This window comes from Mustela putorius, unplaced genomic scaffold (genome assembly GCF_011764305.1).
Source record: "Mustela putorius furo isolate JIRA1106 unplaced genomic scaffold, ASM1176430v1.1 tig00000281_pilon_pilon_pilon, whole genome shotgun sequence".
NCBI classification, from domain to species: Eukaryota; Metazoa; Chordata; class Mammalia; order Carnivora; family Mustelidae; genus Mustela; species Mustela putorius.
In genome coordinates, this window is record NW_025421343.1 from 23,156,811 (window position 1) to 23,173,997 (window position 17,187).

Sequence of the window (17,187 nt, forward strand, 5' to 3'; positions counted from 1 at the left end):
AGCCGAAATCAAGAGTCTGATGCTTAACAGACTGAGCCAGCCAGGCGCCCCAAGATTATATTGTATGTCTGTAATTGTATTATTGCAGTGCGTGTGATCTTGGTTAAGTCACATAACCTCTCCGAACACCAGTTTCCACCTCTGCAAACTGAGAAGCAATAGAGATTTCCAGCGTGGGTAATACTCAAAGCGCAGAGTTGTCACGTGGTAACCCCCCAACTTTTATGACACTTGAGAATCCCAGAGGCCCGGAGGTACAATTCCACCCTGGTCAACTACCAGACATCTCACCCTTCCCCGGGCTCGCCCTTTCCCCAACCTTGCGGAGAAGCTCTTTTCTCCCCCGGGGCTTGAAAATGCTTTGTACCAGCTGGTAAAGGTAGGGCGCAGCCAGCGGGGGAAGCTACCGGGGACGGAGCACCTCCTGCTTCCCCTTGGAAGGAAGCGTCCCCATCTCGAGTTCACAGCGCCCAGATCCGCCTCCCGATAGGGTGGTCAGGGTGTCCTCCCGGCTGGCCCCCGGGGTGCGGCAGTGCGTGCGCCGCGGAGGGCGGTGGCAGCGGGTACCCCGCCCTGGGCTGCCGCCCCCGCCGCCTCGGCGTGTCAGGTGCCGTGAGAAGCGCCCAAGGATATGACCGGAGCCCAAGTCTTTCCAGAAGCCGCGCACGCAAAGGTCTGCTCTGCACGCAAGGGGGAGGGACAGCAGAGGAAACTTCAACCCGATGAAATTGGTAGGCGCGAGGAGAACGGCCTCCTGCTCCTCCTCCCCCTCCCTCCGGGATCCTCAGAGCGCCTTCCCTCTGCTCCTAGCCCCCCGTTCGCCCCAGCTTGGCTCCGGGCTCTGTGCCGAGGGTCTCGGACGCGGCCAGCGCGACAGTGCGCGGGTCTGGGGGCGGCGCCACCTCGGGGGACTGCGAAGCCGGAAGCCTCTCGACCAGCTGCGCGCGGTCAGCGCTGGTCTTTGTGTGCCCAGCACCGCCCGGGTCTGGGAGCGGCGTCTTTCGGGGTTCTTGATCTCTCTGCACAAGGTGGAAGGAGAACTTTGCCCGCCAAAGGGCCTCATCCGAGGGGCATATTTGTTTGCAAGAAAGTTACAATAAAGTAAAACAACTGGGGATATGCTGTAAAGGCAAGCCGCCACCATAACCCGGGCAGTCCGCGTTCCTAAACCGACAGGTTCCCTCCCCCGGCCCGGGCGCCCAAGGATCCCGAACGGGTTTGTCTCGGAGAACAGAGCTCAGTCACCGAGAGGGAAGAGGAGTCATGCGCTCCCGGCGCGCGGGGGGGGGCGCGTTCCCATCCAGAGCCCCGCGAGACGGGCAGGTTTCGTTCCCAGCGCGCTTCCGGGAAACTGCGGCTTCGCTGGGGAGGGACTGATTAAAAGTGGTTTTCCGGCAGGCTGGAAGCTCACACCGCAGCTCTGGCAAAGCCGACAGTCACTGTGCCAAGGCCGTCGGGAGAATTGGGGCCGCCTTGCGTGACTGCTGGAGCACAGCGACGGGGGTCTGAGCCGCTGGACCCTACCCGGCGCCCCGCCCCCCGCCCCCCCACAAGCCCCGCCCCGCTCCGCCAGGTCCACCCGCCCAATGCAGACCTTAAAAGTCGCGCGGGATGGCGCGTTTCAACTCTGGAGTGACTGTGCGCAAACGGGCCACGCCTCTGCGACACCGGCTGTCGGAGACACGCGGGGGTCCTGAGGGCTGGGAATTGACTGCATTCGTTGACCCCCCAGTCTCAGTCCGCACTCTGTGAGAAAACCCCGCTTTGCCGAGGCCCCAGGTATAGCGGCGATCTGCAAAGAAGGGACCCTTCTTGGTCCGCATCCCAGTCCCAGCGCCTCTGGCTCGGACGACGCCTAGAGGCTACTGAGTGGGTGCCCAAGCTCCCAGAGCAGCAGGTGTCCCGGCTAGGTCTCCGATTTCCTGGAGACCTCTTGCCCTCCACAAAGGCCCCAGCCCTGTTTCGGAGCCGTGCATCCCGCGCCCGCAGGAAACCGCGCCACCTCGCAGGTCAGTCTCTCCGCAGAGCTGCTTTCCCGCGACCTTGCCGGGCCGGGGTGGTAGGCACCGAGAGGGAACGGAGCGCCTCGGTCTTGATGCCCTCCGGTTTGTCCCCGAATTGCTGGGACCGTTAGGCCGCTGGGGGTTGAGGTGGGGACGGAGAGTTCGGGGCACAGAGAGGTGGAGACACGCGTTTCCCTTTCTTCTTAGGGGAAGGGGTTTGGGCCGGGAAGAAGCGTCCTCTGCTGCTTGCCCAGTGCGCGCGCCCTGAGCTGACCTACGTGCCACCTCCTCCTTCCCAACAGCGCAGCGTAGCCAGACGCCAGGGGTAGGGGCGCGGGGCGCCGGCTCCTTCCTCCGCACACCTGAGCGCCACGCCTCCGTCCATCTCTCTCCGACATGGCCACCAGCCTCGGCCCCGACGCTCGCCTGCAGCCGAGCGCGCTGTCGTCCCAGCAGACCACGCTCCTGCTGCTCCTTTCGGTGCTGGCCTTGGTGCACGTGGGCCAGTGGCTGCTGAGGCAGCGGCGGCGACAGTCGGGGTCCGCGCCTCCGGGCCCGTTCGCGTGGCCGCTGATCGGAAACGCGGCGGCGATGGGCCCGGCGCCGCACCTCTCGTTCGCGCGCCTGGCGCGGCGCTACGGCGACGTCTTCCAGATCCGCCTGGGCAACTGCCCGGTGGTGGTGCTGAACGGCGAGCGCGCCATCCGCCAGGCGCTGGTGCAGCAGGGAGCCGCCTTCGCCGATCGGCCGCGCTTCGCCTCCTTTCGTGTGGTGTCCGGCGGCCGCAGCCTGGCTTTCGGCCAGTACTCCCCGCGCTGGAAGGTGCAGCGGCGCGCGGCGCACAGCACCATGCGGGCCTTCTCCACGCGCCAGCCGCGCAGCCGGCGAGTCCTCGAGGGCCACGTGCTGGGCGAGGCTCGCGAGCTGGTGGAGCTGCTGGTGCGCGGCAGCGCGGGCGGCGCCTTCCTCGACCCGCGGCCGCTGACCGTGGTGGCGGTGGCCAACGTCATGAGCGCCGTGTGCTTCGGCTGCCGCTACAGCCACGACGACGCCGAGTTCCGCGAGCTGCTCAGCCACAACGAGGAGTTCGGGCGCACGGTGGGCGCGGGCAGCCTGGTGGACGTGCTGCCCTGGCTGCAGCGCTTTCCCAACCCGGTGCGCACCGCCTTCCGCGAGTTCCAGCAGGTCAACCGCAACTTCAGCAACTTCGTCCTCGACAAGTTCCTGAGGCACCGCGAAAGCCTGCAGCCCGGGGCCGGCCCACGCGACATGATGGACGCCTTCATCCTCTCGGCGGGAACCGAGGCGGCGATGGAGGGCTCGGACGACGGCGGCTCACGGCTGGACCTGGAGTACGTGCCGGCCACTGTCACCGACATCTTCGGCGCCAGCCAGGACACGCTCTCCACGGCGCTGCAGTGGCTGCTCATCCTTTTCACCAGGTAAAGCCTCCAGGAGGCGTGGGCCGGGCCTTTCCTCCCCTGTAAAGGGCGGAGTGGGGCTGGAATATGCTGAGGGCGCGACCAACGCCCAGGGTATGTGGTTCCGCGCCAGGTCCGCACCTCTCCAAGCTGAGATCTCGGAGACCGCGCGCGCACCCTACCCAGCCGGGCCCCGACCGCCCGCGGCTTTGATCTTGTCGCTCGCTACCCCTCCAAGTGGGGACAGAATTGTGAGAGCCGCCTGAAAGGCAGGATCTTCTAAGTGTCCTCAGATCAGTCCTGGTCTCTGCCTCCTTGGCACAACAGAAGCAAAATCGGCACGGTTCCGAAAGAAAGGGTAACGGGGGATACGTTCAATAAACACAGCAGCTCCTTGGCCCGGCCGGTCCCCGGCGCAGAGCAGAGGCCGCCCAGCCCCTGCGCTGCCCGCCAGCCGCGCGTCCGGGCTTTGTTCCCGGGCACAGGGAGCCCAGCCAGCGCTTACCCGGCACGGAAGCTTTAGGAAGGCGGCCAGAAACTAGCAGGTTGTGCTGGGTTTACGAAACCGCCGCGCTAGTTGTGTTAGAAGTATCCGAGTTAATAAGCCGCAGAAGCAGTCACTTTTACCGAGCGCAGAGCGGCGTCCGGGAGGGCAAACGGGGCATCCAGGAGGCGGATGCACTTTTCTGGTCCCCGGGCCCGGGTCGGTGGGCAGACTGATCAGCAGTGGCCACCTGGATTAGGATCGCAGACCTCTGGGAAGCTCTACACGCAGGAAGCAAACGGGTTGCTGGTATAGGGTGTTGCTAGATTTAGAAAATAAAAAATAAAATTCACGCAGGACATGCTCTTGCTAAAAGATTAACCATTGTTTATCCGAAATTTAAACATTTAACAGAGCAGCCTGTTTTTGTCTAGGAACCCTACTCTGGGGCAGATGGCTCACTCAAGGCACATCGTGGTTGTCTTGAGAGACCTGAAGTCCTGGTTGTGCCATTTCTTGGCGCAGAAGGGAGCCACGGTGGGGGCGGGGGGAGGGATGCTGAATTTGCTGGCAATCCAGACATTGGAAGGCAAAGACTGTTTCTTTTCTTATTAGAATCCTCCAACCTCAGATCGGGCGCAAACACTTTTATAAACTGAATTTTTTGTATTTTTAACATTGCATTTCAGTATTAAGAGCCCAGAAACACATATAGGCAATGAGCAGAAACCAAATACAAACAAGTTGATAATAGATTGGGAAGAAGACATCCCAAAACGAGATCAATAGGTCTTCTATGTCCCTCCATAAACATATCATCTTTTGAAACTGCGCTCTCTCTCTCTCTCTCTTTAAATCAGAAACTGAATTGGGCAGCATAAGTAAATAAAACAATTCAATATAGCTGATGAATACATTTTTCTTCCTTTTAGTGAAAAGACAGTATGATGGAGGTTAGCAAATTACACTGCCCATTTTTGTATGTAAGTTTCTTAGCAAAATACAACCATGCCCAGTCGTTTATGTCTTCTCTATGGCTGCCTTCACAGCACAGGGCAGAGCTGAATAGTTGTGACACAGGGATTTGATTGGCAAAACCTTAAATATTTACTATCTGACCTTTCATGAAAAGGTTTGCAGACCCCTGAAGTATGATGTTCATGAGGCAGTTTTTTAAATCAACCATAATTTCATACCATACATGCTTAAATTTTTTTCAGAGATGCAATAATAATTTACTTTTTTTTTAAACTTCTGGCATTTTCACTTACTGTAATGGACATTTTCCTATTTTTTAAAACTTTATTTTAGTGATTTTTGATGGCTCTCTATTTTTGTCATAATAGTCCCATGATATACGATCACTTCTTTTAACACTGTTGATTGCATTTTAAACATTTTGGCTATTGTTTTAGTTACATATTTTTGTATCTGTTGTTTCCTGCATATACATTTCTAGGCATGGATTACTGGGTTTAAAAAGACTGGGGAGGGATTACCCTTCTGCATCTTGCTTTGTACTCAGATTTTGTTCTCCAAAAGGACTGTACTATTTGTATTGCCAACAGTGAATAAGCATTATAGTTTGTACCATCGAACACTGGGGATTTCCTTTTACGTTTAGAAGATGTGTAGCTTTATCAGGACACCAATTTGTGTGAAGTGAGAGCAGTGTATGTCTTAGAATTATCCTGGGAAATGAGAGAAAAAAGGATCAGCTTTGGAGGCTGCTTTTCTTACTTTTGTGGACCCTGGGTGGGACCTCTTGCCTCTGTAGAGGCTTACCCCAAGTGATTTTTTAGTGACATTTCGTGACATTTTTTTACTACATTGGAATAAAGATAATTAGGTTAAAATTACATATTAAAACATTTTCTTTGACCTAACAGCTCCTTTTTTTGTTCCCTGATTTTGAATGAAATGAAAACATTTTCATGGGCCCCTGGAAAGTTTTGTGGGTCCTTGGCACTGTCTCCTGTGCCTCATGGAGAAATTGTCTTTGTTAGGACCTTTTTCAGACTAGAAAACTTAAAGACTGTTTTCGACTTACGATAGGAAAAAGAGCATCAGCCAGGTGAGGCTTGCTACAGGAAATAGAATTATTAGTTTACCCATCCCGTAATTTAGTGAGAAAGTAGGAAACTGTTTGGGATTGTTTTCTCTTTGAGGGGTTGGCTGTGTTAACTCAGCCACTGATTCAGATAAAGAAAATGGCATGAAAATAAACGGTCATGCACTTCCTAGATAAAAGAATTCATTTGCCTCCTTTACTTTCTCCTTCTGTGTTAACAACCCAACAGGTATCCTGATGTGCAGGCTCGGGTCCAGGCCGAACTGGATCAAGTCGTGGGTAGAGACCGGCTGCCCTGCCTGGACGACCAGCCCAAGCTGCCCTACGTCATGGCCTTTCTTTATGAAGCCATGCGCTTCTCCAGCTTTGTGCCTGTCACCATTCCTCATGCCACCACCACCAGCGCCTCCGTCTTGGGCTACCACATTCCCAAGGACACGGTGGTTTTTGTTAACCAGTGGTCTGTGAATCATGACCCTGCAAAGTGGCCTAACCCAGAGGACTTTGATCCGGGCCGCTTCTTGGACAAGGACGGCTTCATCGACAAGGACCTGGCCAGCAGTGTGATGATTTTTTCAGTGGGCAAACGGCGGTGCATTGGGGAAGAGCTTTCCAAGATGCAGCTGTTTCTCTTCATTTCCATCCTGGCTCACGAGTGCAATTTCAAGGCCAATCCAGACGAATCCGCGACGATGGATTTTAATTACGGTCTGACCATTAAACCCAAGTCATTTAGTATCAACGTCACTCTCAGAGAGTCCATGGCGCTCCTCGATAGGGCTGTCCAAAAGTTTCAAGCCGAGGAAGGCTGCCAGTGAGAAGCCAGAAGCGAGCTCAAATTTTGGAAATACTCAAGTGAGGGGCGGGGGGATATAAGACTGTTCTAGCTCCTCTGTGCCACTTTCTCAATTGGCTTCTAAAGTGAGCATCAACCAATGGACCCGCTGATGAGGGGCTTCACGGACCTGTGCTCAGAGCAGCTCAGGGCTATGAAGGAGCTCCTGGATTTTTGGAGCCAAAGAATTAAAGGGTCCAAGGTATTTTTACACAATATTGAGTGCTGGTAATAATATCTTGAGGGAACATCCTTTGGAGTTGAAACCCACATATGCGCACCCACAAATGACCTAATGAAGAACAGGTTCAGTAACCACACCTTCCAGGACTGACATTCCAAGCGCTGAAATCTGCTTCATAGGAAACCACAGTGAGCAAAATTTCTGAAAATACTGTTGATTATGCAAAGGCAAATCATTTCAGTGTAAGACGCGGGATTGAGGGTGACAAGGGAAGAGGGTAAAGACCAGAAACTCCTTTCTGACCTCTTTGGTCAAAAATAGTTTAGGGAGTATCTCTGGATGGATTTGTCTTTTTGCCTACTGATGTGCTTTCTCTTTTTTGCATAAATCATGAGGTCATTTGCTTATAAAGAAATCAATAGTGGTTGATCCAATAGTAGGCTTCGATGATTTATCATGATTTTGAAGTGTAAGTTGTTAAACTGTCAAAAATTCCAAGCCGAAGTCACACCTCTGCTGTTGCCAAAGTATAGAATTTCAGTGATGAGGAAAAAAAAATATTTACCAGCCCAGCTAAGCTTTATGGCATATGATCATAATGCACTGATTTCAGTAAGTCTCGTAGAATAAAAAGGTCACCAAATACTATTCAATATATTTACTTATATAATTATTTGTAAGTAATATGTATTAGTTATTAGATTATTAAATAGTATTAGTGATTTTAAGAAAAGTTCGAGTTAGGTACACCTTTCCAAAAGAAAGACCAAAAAGTACAGTTCAACCAATTTAGTCTCAAATACTTGAAATGAGCCTATTTTGACATCATGGAAACTAACATAAAGCAAAGTCCATTCTCTCATCTGCAACTTGAATCAGAACTAAAAAGTCTCAAAATTGGATCTCTAAGATGCATTCCTTATTACTTTACAACATACTTTCTAAAAATTATATTCACCATCTAGAATCTTCTTGTGAAATCAATGTTGTTAATATGCTATAATTCTAAACTCTCACCATACTTAAATTTTAATTTAATTTTAAAGCTGTTCTGATTGTTGAGTTTCCATTGAAGTTACTGGAAATCTGACCGTTAGCCTGTGCAAGGCAAAAAAATTTAACCTGTGTCTGCCTGGTGAATAGGGAAAAATGCAATGAACTATCCAGATCTTCTCTTTATTAGAAAACCAGGGGGGAAATTCCCATCATACTAGGCCTAGTTTCTTAAATGATTTTTAAAAAATAGTGTCCATGTCTGTGTTTTGGAAAGTCAGAATCAGAAGGTAGCGTTGGGAGGCTGTTTTGAGGATTGTATCACGTTCCAATGGAGCTGATCAGATCAGGCATGCTGTTCAGAATGGCCGGCCTGGTGAGCAGCCCACTTTGATAACTGTGAAAACATGAAGCCTGAAGGAAATATATATGTTCCATTTATGTAAAGAGCCCAAAAACCTAAAACACACACGCAAAAACAGAAAAACAAGGCAAAACAAAAAAACGCACGATGGAAAGTGGCAAAAGTTCAAAGTGAAGGTTGGAGCTTTAACTTTCCGTTGCGTGTGAACTTTCAGAGGAAGGTATACATGTCCTGAGAGTTTACTGCTTCTTACATTCTATTAAGCTTTTTGGGAATCTTTTAATCATGTTACAAAAGGAGGCATGGCTGATGGCTCTGCATAGGGGCAGTGAGAAAAAAGATAGGAAAAGGAAAAGGAAGAAATATGATTAAGCTTTCCCCCACTCATTCCAAATTAATTCCTCTGAAGCACAAAATTTGAAATATGAACATTTAGAAAAATGTATCACCGGCTAAAGTTCAATCCCAAGTATACTTAAAAAAAAATCTACAACACAGAAGATCTATTTTGTAATTTGGAATTCTTTTATGAATAAACATTTTGTATGCTTTTAATCAATAAAATCTCATAGCTCTACCTCTTGAGGATGGAGACCCATGACAGTATTTTTAAAGGCACTAAAGCCAACTGTAGAAATCAGGCTTACTCACTACATTTAAATTTTTTTGTCACCCACTATGCTAAAACGTGGTTACCCCCTACCCCTAAGCAGGGCCAAGACAGTGATTTTAGGTTGCCCTAGCCCACTTACTCTGAGACATGTGTGGTACAAGAGCAAGCATGTACCAATCTGGATGCCTCATTAAGTCAACCAAGTCCAGATGTGCTATAATCTGTTTGTACCGATGTAGGCTCAGTTCGGCTGAGACTTCTGGCAACGGAGAAGGACAAAGAGAGGTGGGTTCCGGGAGGCTACCTGGCTTATTTAAATGCAACTTGGTTATTCTCTGTTTTATAATCTAGTTAAAGGAAGGAAAACGAAACCCAAAACAAACAAATACAAATAACCAAACTTGGAGGCTACAGTAATCCAGCTACTTACTGGTCTAATCAGAAAACCTTACTATATTTCTTCCAGACAGAGAATGTATTTGCTGGTCGCTATTGTAGTTGGAATATCTACTCTCCAGGTTATGGTAACAGTTAAAGTATATTGTTCCTTAAATAATTCCTTTAAAAACTGAAGCTTTGACTTTGCAAGAAGATGACTTTTTTTTCCAAACAAAAAGATGTCTCAGGTTTGTTTTGTGGGTTATCTGAAAGCTTTTTTTTCTCCCCTCCCTCTAAAAGCTTTCACGTCTCAGAACTTAGCCTTCACCTGTGAAATGCTATTACGGCCTTAATATTTCCGTATTAGATCTATATTAGATCAAATAGTTGCATGGCGTTTATATGAATTTGTAGGTTTTTAGCTATGACACATTGTGTGGTATTTTAGTAGATGTTTATAGCTCAATGATAACTTTTTATTTAACCTTTTCCTATTTTTGTATTTTATCACCGATGCTTTTAACATTTAGAGAGCTACTGTTGTACATGCTTGTGACTGAATACATTTTGGCAACACAGGGTTAACATATATCTTTTAGTGTGTGATTGACCAGGTTAAAAACATTCTGTATCTGTAATTACCTATAACCTGACACCATTACCAAAATAATAAAAATCACTTTCTAGTCTTGTTATGAAGTTTTACTTTCTGTTGTAGCGAATCTGCTACCTTTTTTTCAACATGCATCCACTCATTTCAACTCCGACTTACAAGTACTTGAATTAAAATGTTGCCTTGTAAACATTTTACTTGGTCATTTGACATTTTAGGCTGCTTGCCTTTTTTTTTTTTTTAAGTAGGTGTTCAGCATTCAGTTTCCTACCAAATTTCTGATCTCCATATTTTTCAGTTTATGAGCACCAACACAGAAGTTAAATTTCAGTGGCAAACACCTAGCAAAGTGCGAGTTGATTTTTAATTTTGAAAGATGGACTAGAGTAGATTTTTTAAGACTCTGGTCTTTTATTTCTGTTTCACCTACAAAATGCAGGATACACTTCCACCCTCAGTAACAAGCCAGTCTTTTCCTTTAGTATTTCATTCATTCATTTTGTTTCCTTTTGTCACAAAACCTTGTGTGTGTGTGTGTGTGTGGTGAAAGCTTTTGTTTTCAATTCAGTTGATACACATTTTTTCATTCATTTTTAAGGTATATGTGCCTTAAATAATAAATGCAATTCAGGTCCAATAAAAATAGAATAGAGGAGAACATTCTGTCCCATACTCTGTGGAAATATTTTCTGCTAACCTTTTTACTGGGTGAAGGATGTGACTTCCCAGAGACTCTGCTGGGACTCTCCAGGCTCTCACCGCCCCACGCACACAGATCTCAGGCTCTGCAGTGCCAAGGGCTCTCATTTCTTCCAGACCGAAGCTCCCATTACTGTGAAAACAGGAAAAGAAATTGGACACACACAGTGTTATTGATGCCTTGGCTCAATGACATCATTTCAGCAAGTAAAGGGTATGCCTATAAATTGGTTTAAGAGAAGATCCACCTGGTTTCCAAAGGTGCTAACCTAGGGTTTTCAGAATGATCATACAGTTTTAGGACCAGTGAAATACATTTTTCCACAGGAGAAATTTTAACAAAATTGTAAGTGGGGTCAGGCGTTTGCAATAATGTCAAGCAGAGTTGAATTCTACCCAACCGATCCACTAAAATATAAGGCTGGAGTGCAGGGTGGGAAACGGACTTAGCTTTAGACAAAAGACAGGCATGATTGCTGCAAACACATAGAGGTCATTTCTCTGACCTTGAATCCAGTCCATTTTTCTGCAGAAGTTTGGCTGTTGACACTCCCTCCCTTCGCCTCAGTGACTCCCATGCTCTCTGCTTTCCAGTTCTGACCCACTAGCTATAATTCTCAAGAGAAGGGAAGAAAAAAAAAAGGAATACACTCAGAAGCAATTATTTTTGATGGGAAAGAGTGGAGTAAATCTGGTTTAAATAGGTTTGGGTGAGCCGCAGGCAGACAAGAGCTGATGCCTGGAGCTGCTGGTGCACTTGCACCCAGGTGCGTGCTCCGTGCATACACGTCCAACGCGCGGCAGGTACTGGAGGAAGCCACGCCCCCAGACCGTGTTGTGTCTGAAGCACTGCATCTTGCACCTCGCGTAACTGCACAAGCATTCCCTGCGGGGGGCCGTCACGGGGCCTGCTAAACACTGAGAAGTTGGCAGTGTCTGGACACTCTCTAGACAGAAACTGACTCCACAGCCCATTGTCCTCACGCTGTAGTGAGTTACCTTCCGACCTGGCCATGTGTGGGGGGACAGTCTAGTCCGTCTACGGTCCAATCCCTCTGACCCTTGGGTTTCACAGCCATGTGCCAAACCTGTCTAGGGCACGTTCCACACGGCAGTCTGGTTTGACACTGTGAAGTGCCAGGAAGACTCACAACACTCCTTTCTCCTGAGAAAAGCATCCTCGAACTTCCTTATTGAAAAGGAAGAAAGTGGGTGGGGGGGCGCCTGGGTGGCTCAGTGGGTTAAACCTCTGCCTTCCGCTCAGGTTACTATCTCAGGATCCTGGGATGCAGCCCCACATCAGGCTCCTTGCTCAGTGGGGATCCTGCTTTCCTCTCTCTCTCTGCCTGCTGCTCTGCCTACTTGTGATCTCTTTCTGTTGAATAAATAAATAAAATCTTAAAAAAAAAAAAAGGAGGGAAAGGTGGAAGGGGGCAGGGAGGGAGGGAGAGAGTGAGAAGAAAGAAAAGAGAGAGAAAGAAAGGAAAGAAAAGGAGAAAGAAATCCCATGGCTTCTGCTCGCTCTCTCGTGCTTTTAGGCGTTCATCCAAAGAAGGAAAGGTCGTGGTTTGTTTTATAATCCTAAAACTTCTATCCTGTAATCTGTTTAGGTTAAAGATCCTTGCCTGAGCCAAAGGCCATCTATCCATAGGGAGGACCAGTGGCCTATGAAGGGGCCTCATTGAAGAATTCTCTCAGGTAGGGGACACCACACTGGATATTGGCTCAGGTGACCCATCAGAACCTTTCCTGCTTTCGGCGACTTTGAGTAGGGTGAACACAGAACATTCTCCAGAGAGAGAGAGCGCGCCTGCAAAACCAAGGCATGAATGAGACAGGCATGTTGATGGGAAGCCTCCTTTGAGAACAACTTCTGGGAGCTGCTGGAACGGATACTGGGCTACTTGAGGTCCTTTTAGGTGATAGGCTCAATAAACTAGCTACATAAGGGTTATACTAAACAAACAGCACGATATTACATAAATTGCACAATATAACAACACAAACCCAACAGCCACTGAGAGTCCTTCAGGTCAGAGAATCACACCACCAGCCTGAAAACCTTCTAGGCTTTCCAAAAATTTTTCATTCTGTTTTTTATTCCTACCCACTTATTTTTGTTTCTCTCCCTCTCTTGATGCTTAATGGGTACTTTTTGTTTGTGTGTGTTCCAGCGAAATTTGTATTATTGTTTTGTATACATGTGGTTTTAATTTATTGTAAGTGCTCTCTGTATTCCATCCGACTGCTTGGTCTTCTCTGTATACGATACTTCAGACATTGTCGAATCCCATGGCTTCTGCTCGCTCTCTCGTGCTTTTAGGCATTCATCCACCGCATTTTCTTAATCCAAGTCTTGGGAATGGGCACCCAAATGGTGTCTGATTTCATGTGTCCCCATATAATGCTGAAAGGAACATTTTTGTACATGTTTCATTGAGGATTTATGAGAATTTTGTAATATACACCCGTGATCAGAACAGTCAGGTTCGCCAGTCTGCGTCTACCTGATTTAGGGACTGTAAACACGTTCTCCAGGATGCCAGCTAGCCACACTTCCGTCAGTCTGGTCCCTCTACACCGTTGTCCCTACCAACACATGGAAATGGCTTCATTATTTTTTACATGAAATACATTGCTTAGGGAGTAAGCATTGCATTAAATAGATTTTTTTCAAAAGAGACATCCACCCTCATTTTTCAACATGTCCTATAGATATATCTGTGGTTCTATCAATCTCTTTTCGATGGTACCTTCATTAAAAGCAGGGACTGGGTGCCGGCACTTTGCTACTGAATGGTAGTTTGCACATACACTTATCAATGAACAAAGGAGTGAGTTCTGGTAAATCTGCTTCTCAGCACTAAGGAGACCATCTTTCCCTGACTCCTTTCTCAATCTGTGCCCTTGAAGTCTGACCTCAGTTTCTTCTCCCTGCTATAGAGTTGAGCTTAGTTAAGGTTTTGAGGTTCTCCCTAACTCACTCCAGCAAGCAGATTGGCAAGCAGAAATGCCAATCCTGGGTCTTCCTCCTCTGGTAGGAATAGTGGCTTTTAAACATTTTTTTTTTTTTACCATAATCTGTAGTATAAAATACATTTTGCACCATAACTTAGTACATACCTATGCGTGTAACTGTGCACTTACATACTGATATAAAAGTAGCAGACCCTTTCACTGGGGCACCTGGGTGGCTCAGTCGGTTAAGAGTCTGCCTTTGGCTCAGGTCATGGTCCTGGGATCGAGCCCCAAGTCGTGAATCCCTGCTCAGTGGGGAGTCTGCTTCTCCCTCTCTGTTTGCTGCTCCCCCTGCTTGTGCTCTCTCTTTCTCTCTCTCTTAGTGTCAAATAAATAAAATCTTCTAAAAAATAGTATTTAGCATTGTTTTCTGTGATGCAATTTCTTTCAAATCTACTTTATTATTTTTCATTTAAAATACACTGTAATGAGATACCACAAACTTTTGATAGAAACTAAATTAAAAAACAAACACATAGTAAGTGTTAGAGATAATGTGAAGCTATTAGAGCATTCAAACATTGCTGCTGGAGAGTGCAAAATGGTACGGTGTGATCAACAATCTTACTCCTAGATATTTATCCTAGACAGATGAAAATTCATTCACATAAAAGCTTTACATTAATATTTATAGCAGCTTTATTCATAATCACCCCAAACCGGAAACAACCTAAGTGTGCTTCACAGGTGATCGGCTAAACAAACCTTGGTACACCCGTACAGAGGAACGACACTCAGCAGTAAAAAAGCAATGAACTCCGCAGATCTATGACCAGCTTGGAGGAATCTCAAGGGAAAACCATTGAGTCAAAGAAGCCATCCTCGAAAGGTCATACACTGTATGAATCCAGTTTTGCGACAGTCTTCCAAAAGACAAAATTAAAGTGATGGAGAGCAGACCACAGGTTGCTGAAGGTTAGGGGCAGAGGGGGCTGGGGCTACAGAACATGGTGGAGTTTTGGGGGGTTTCTGACTGTGGCAATATAGCTTCGGTGTTAAAGCTTATTAAGCTCTACATTAAAATAGGCTGAAAAATATTTTTGAAGGAGAGTTGATGCAAATGAGTTTCAGCGAAGCTGTTGGGTGGTTGGCAGAGACGACAGCAGCTGCTGGAAGACAGAGAAGCACTGAACAAAGGCCAAGTCCAGGTGTGTGAAGCCGGGTCACAGCCCGAGTTGAGTCCTTGTTGGCTGAGGCAGAACCGGGAAGTAGGACGCCAGCATTTCCGATGAACAACAGCAGCTACAAGTCAAGAGTGGGAGCCTGCCACTCGGTGCGATTGAAATCAGAGTTAACTGAGCATCTACAGTGTGGCAGGCTCTGTTCTGGGCACTGACAATAAGACAGCGATCGAGATACTTGGCTCTGAGCTTTTGGGGCTGATATTCTAGTGGGGTAGACCTGGAGAGAGGAAAGATAGAAAGGAAAGAAAGAAAGAGAGATAGAAAGAAAGAAATAAAGAAAGAAAGAAAGAAAGGAAGGAAGGAAGGAAGGAGACTTCAGTTAGTAGTAAGTGTCCCAGTGCTGTAAAGCCAATGGAACAGAGTGGAGTGTGTGTGTCCGTGTGTGGGTGTGTAAGTGCATGTGTTTGTATGTGCATGTGGGGGAACTCTATACGTAGTCAGGGAGGCCTTTCTGGAGGAGGTGGCAAGGAGCAGAATTAAGGACAAGCATCCTCTTCCTCCCAGCCTATGTGAAGGAAATAACCGACACAATTTTCAGACAATAAATCAGTTATCAAAAAAAAAAAAAGGCTGGTTACAACTCATTAAATTGATTCTGTGGTCACTAATGAGTCACAGGCCACAGCTGGAAATAAAATCACTTCAACACGCCCAATGACAGATGTTGCAGGCAAGTCCTTATGCAGCTTTGGCTTTTGGTTTTGCCACATGGCATCAGTATGGTCCAGACCGTTTCCTGCCTCTGACTCCCAGACTCCATCGTCTTCCCCTAGGAGCACTGAAACAGCTCCCGGAGAATCACCCGCGAGCAGGCCCTCTACATGCCTAAGGATGTCGGCGCTAACATACTCGACAACGGTGCTTTGAAAAATCCAAGTTCGAATGGTCTGCGGATTCTCCCACTTTCTAAGCAGCAAAGTATTTCAACTTGATGCTTCGGAGCACTTAATGGATCTTCTTCTGGAATATTTCACAGACTCTACCTCTGGCCCTTGAATGAAACTCTTACTGTATTGGATTGAAAAGGATTTCCACCCTGATTTCCGTGGGCTTGTGGGGAAGAGCAAGCAGTCTGGGTTACAGTGTCCTGGGTCTCGCATCCCCGGTCTCGTACTGTGCGGCTGGTTAGGCTTTCTCTACGGGCCTTGCCTTGTGGTTGTGTCTGTCAGCTCTGGCTTTTGTCCAGGTGCTGGGACACCAGAGCACAGGTCACACCCAGCGCTGAGACTTCCACAGTTCCCTTGAGGCTGGCAGGCTCTGTGCTGGTCCTTCTGATGCCGCCTTGGGTGCTCCCCTCCGACCCCCCATTTCACTGCTGCCCCACCTCAGGGGGCCACGGGGCACCTCGGCTCTCCTCCTGCCCTTCTCAGCAATCTTCATTTTAACTTCAGACTCTGCTTCTGCAGTTTCCACAGCCTCCAAGCAAATCCAGTTGGCACGCGGTTTTCCCTAGCACTTGGCATTGACACCGAGGGAAAAAGTTGGGAAACGCAGGCTGGACAAAGAGGTGGAGGAATAAGGTTAGTTTTTTACTGTTGTTTTCCAGTGTGGTTTCCAGAAACTCATTGTGGTAAAGAGCAGAACAAGGCTGCTTGCCACTTAGTTTTCATTTTTAACTTCGCAAGATGGTTCTGGAAATACCAATCAAAGCTTTGTTCACAAAACCCACCAAAAACTGTCCTCCCTCCTCAGGGCCCCTCCAGGCTCATTTTCTCTGTGATCATGTGGCAGGGGTTCAGTCCATGAATCAGAACCACCACTGGGCTCTGCAGGGTTCAATTCCTTTGTCACTTTGCTCCTTCCTGTAGTCAGAGTTCAGACCTCAATTTTTTTCTTTTTTAAGGATTTTATTTATTTGTCAGAGAGAGAGAGGGAGAGCCCACAAGCAGAGGGAGCAGAGTCCCTGCTGAGTAAGGAGCCCAATGCAGGACTCCATCTCAGGAACCCTGGGACCATGATCTGAGCCAAAGGCAGATGCTTAACCGACTGAGCCACCCAAGCGCTCCAGATCTCACCTTCTTGATGCAGCCTACTTTCACCACCCACCAGACACTCTCAGCTCACCTTATCTCATTCTACCTTTTCTGTGTTTCTTTTTTTTTTCTTTTTCACAGCACATGTTTCCTGCTAATATAACACAAACCTAACCTTTCCTCTTTGTTTATGGCTTAACGTCTGTCTCTAATGGACCTCACTCCACAGAATGTAAGGATGGGCATCTTTATGTTCCTTGGGAAGTAGGACATCCAATCATCCCACTAGGTTTTCTACACAATGTCTGTGGGATCTGATCACTGCCCCAAATAAGTAACACACACACACACACA

General features: G+C 47.8%; 1 protein-coding gene across 3 annotated transcripts; it reads left to right on the forward strand.

The window, feature by feature from the left end:
• Positions 1 to 224: 224 nt before the first annotated feature.
• On the forward strand, positions 225 to 10,041 carry LOC101676151 (cytochrome P450 1B1). 3 transcript variants are annotated; one of them, XM_045079218.1, is made up of 4 exons: positions 225 to 731; positions 1,399 to 2,009; positions 2,306 to 3,445; positions 6,209 to 10,041. In XM_045079218.1, exons 3-4 carry the CDS (start codon positions 2,400 to 2,402, stop codon positions 6,795 to 6,797), a joined length of 1,635 nt encoding a protein of 544 aa, XP_044935153.1. In that variant the 5' UTR covers positions 225 to 731; positions 1,399 to 2,009; positions 2,306 to 2,399; the 3' UTR covers positions 6,798 to 10,041. The 3 variants fall into 3 exon arrangements, with proteins under 3 accessions (XP_044935153.1, XP_044935154.1, XP_004765557.1); XM_045079219.1 differs by lacking the exon at positions 225 to 731 and having other exon boundaries at positions 1,289 to 2,009; positions 2,211 to 3,445; XM_004765500.2 differs by lacking the exon at positions 225 to 731 and having other exon boundaries at positions 1,289 to 2,009.
• The last annotated feature ends 7,146 nt before the right edge of the window (positions 10,042 to 17,187 follow it).

Excerpts from the sequence above, each read along its gene's own strand:
- LOC101676151 (XM_045079218.1), top strand. The coding sequence starts at position 2,400 with ATGGCCACCAGCCTCGGCCCCGACGCTCGCCTGCAGCCGAGCGCGCTG. Across the intron at positions 3,446-6,208 it reads CTGCTCATCCTTTTCACCAG|GTATCCTGATGTGCAGGCTC; the intron begins GTAAAGCCTCCA and ends ACAACCCAACAG.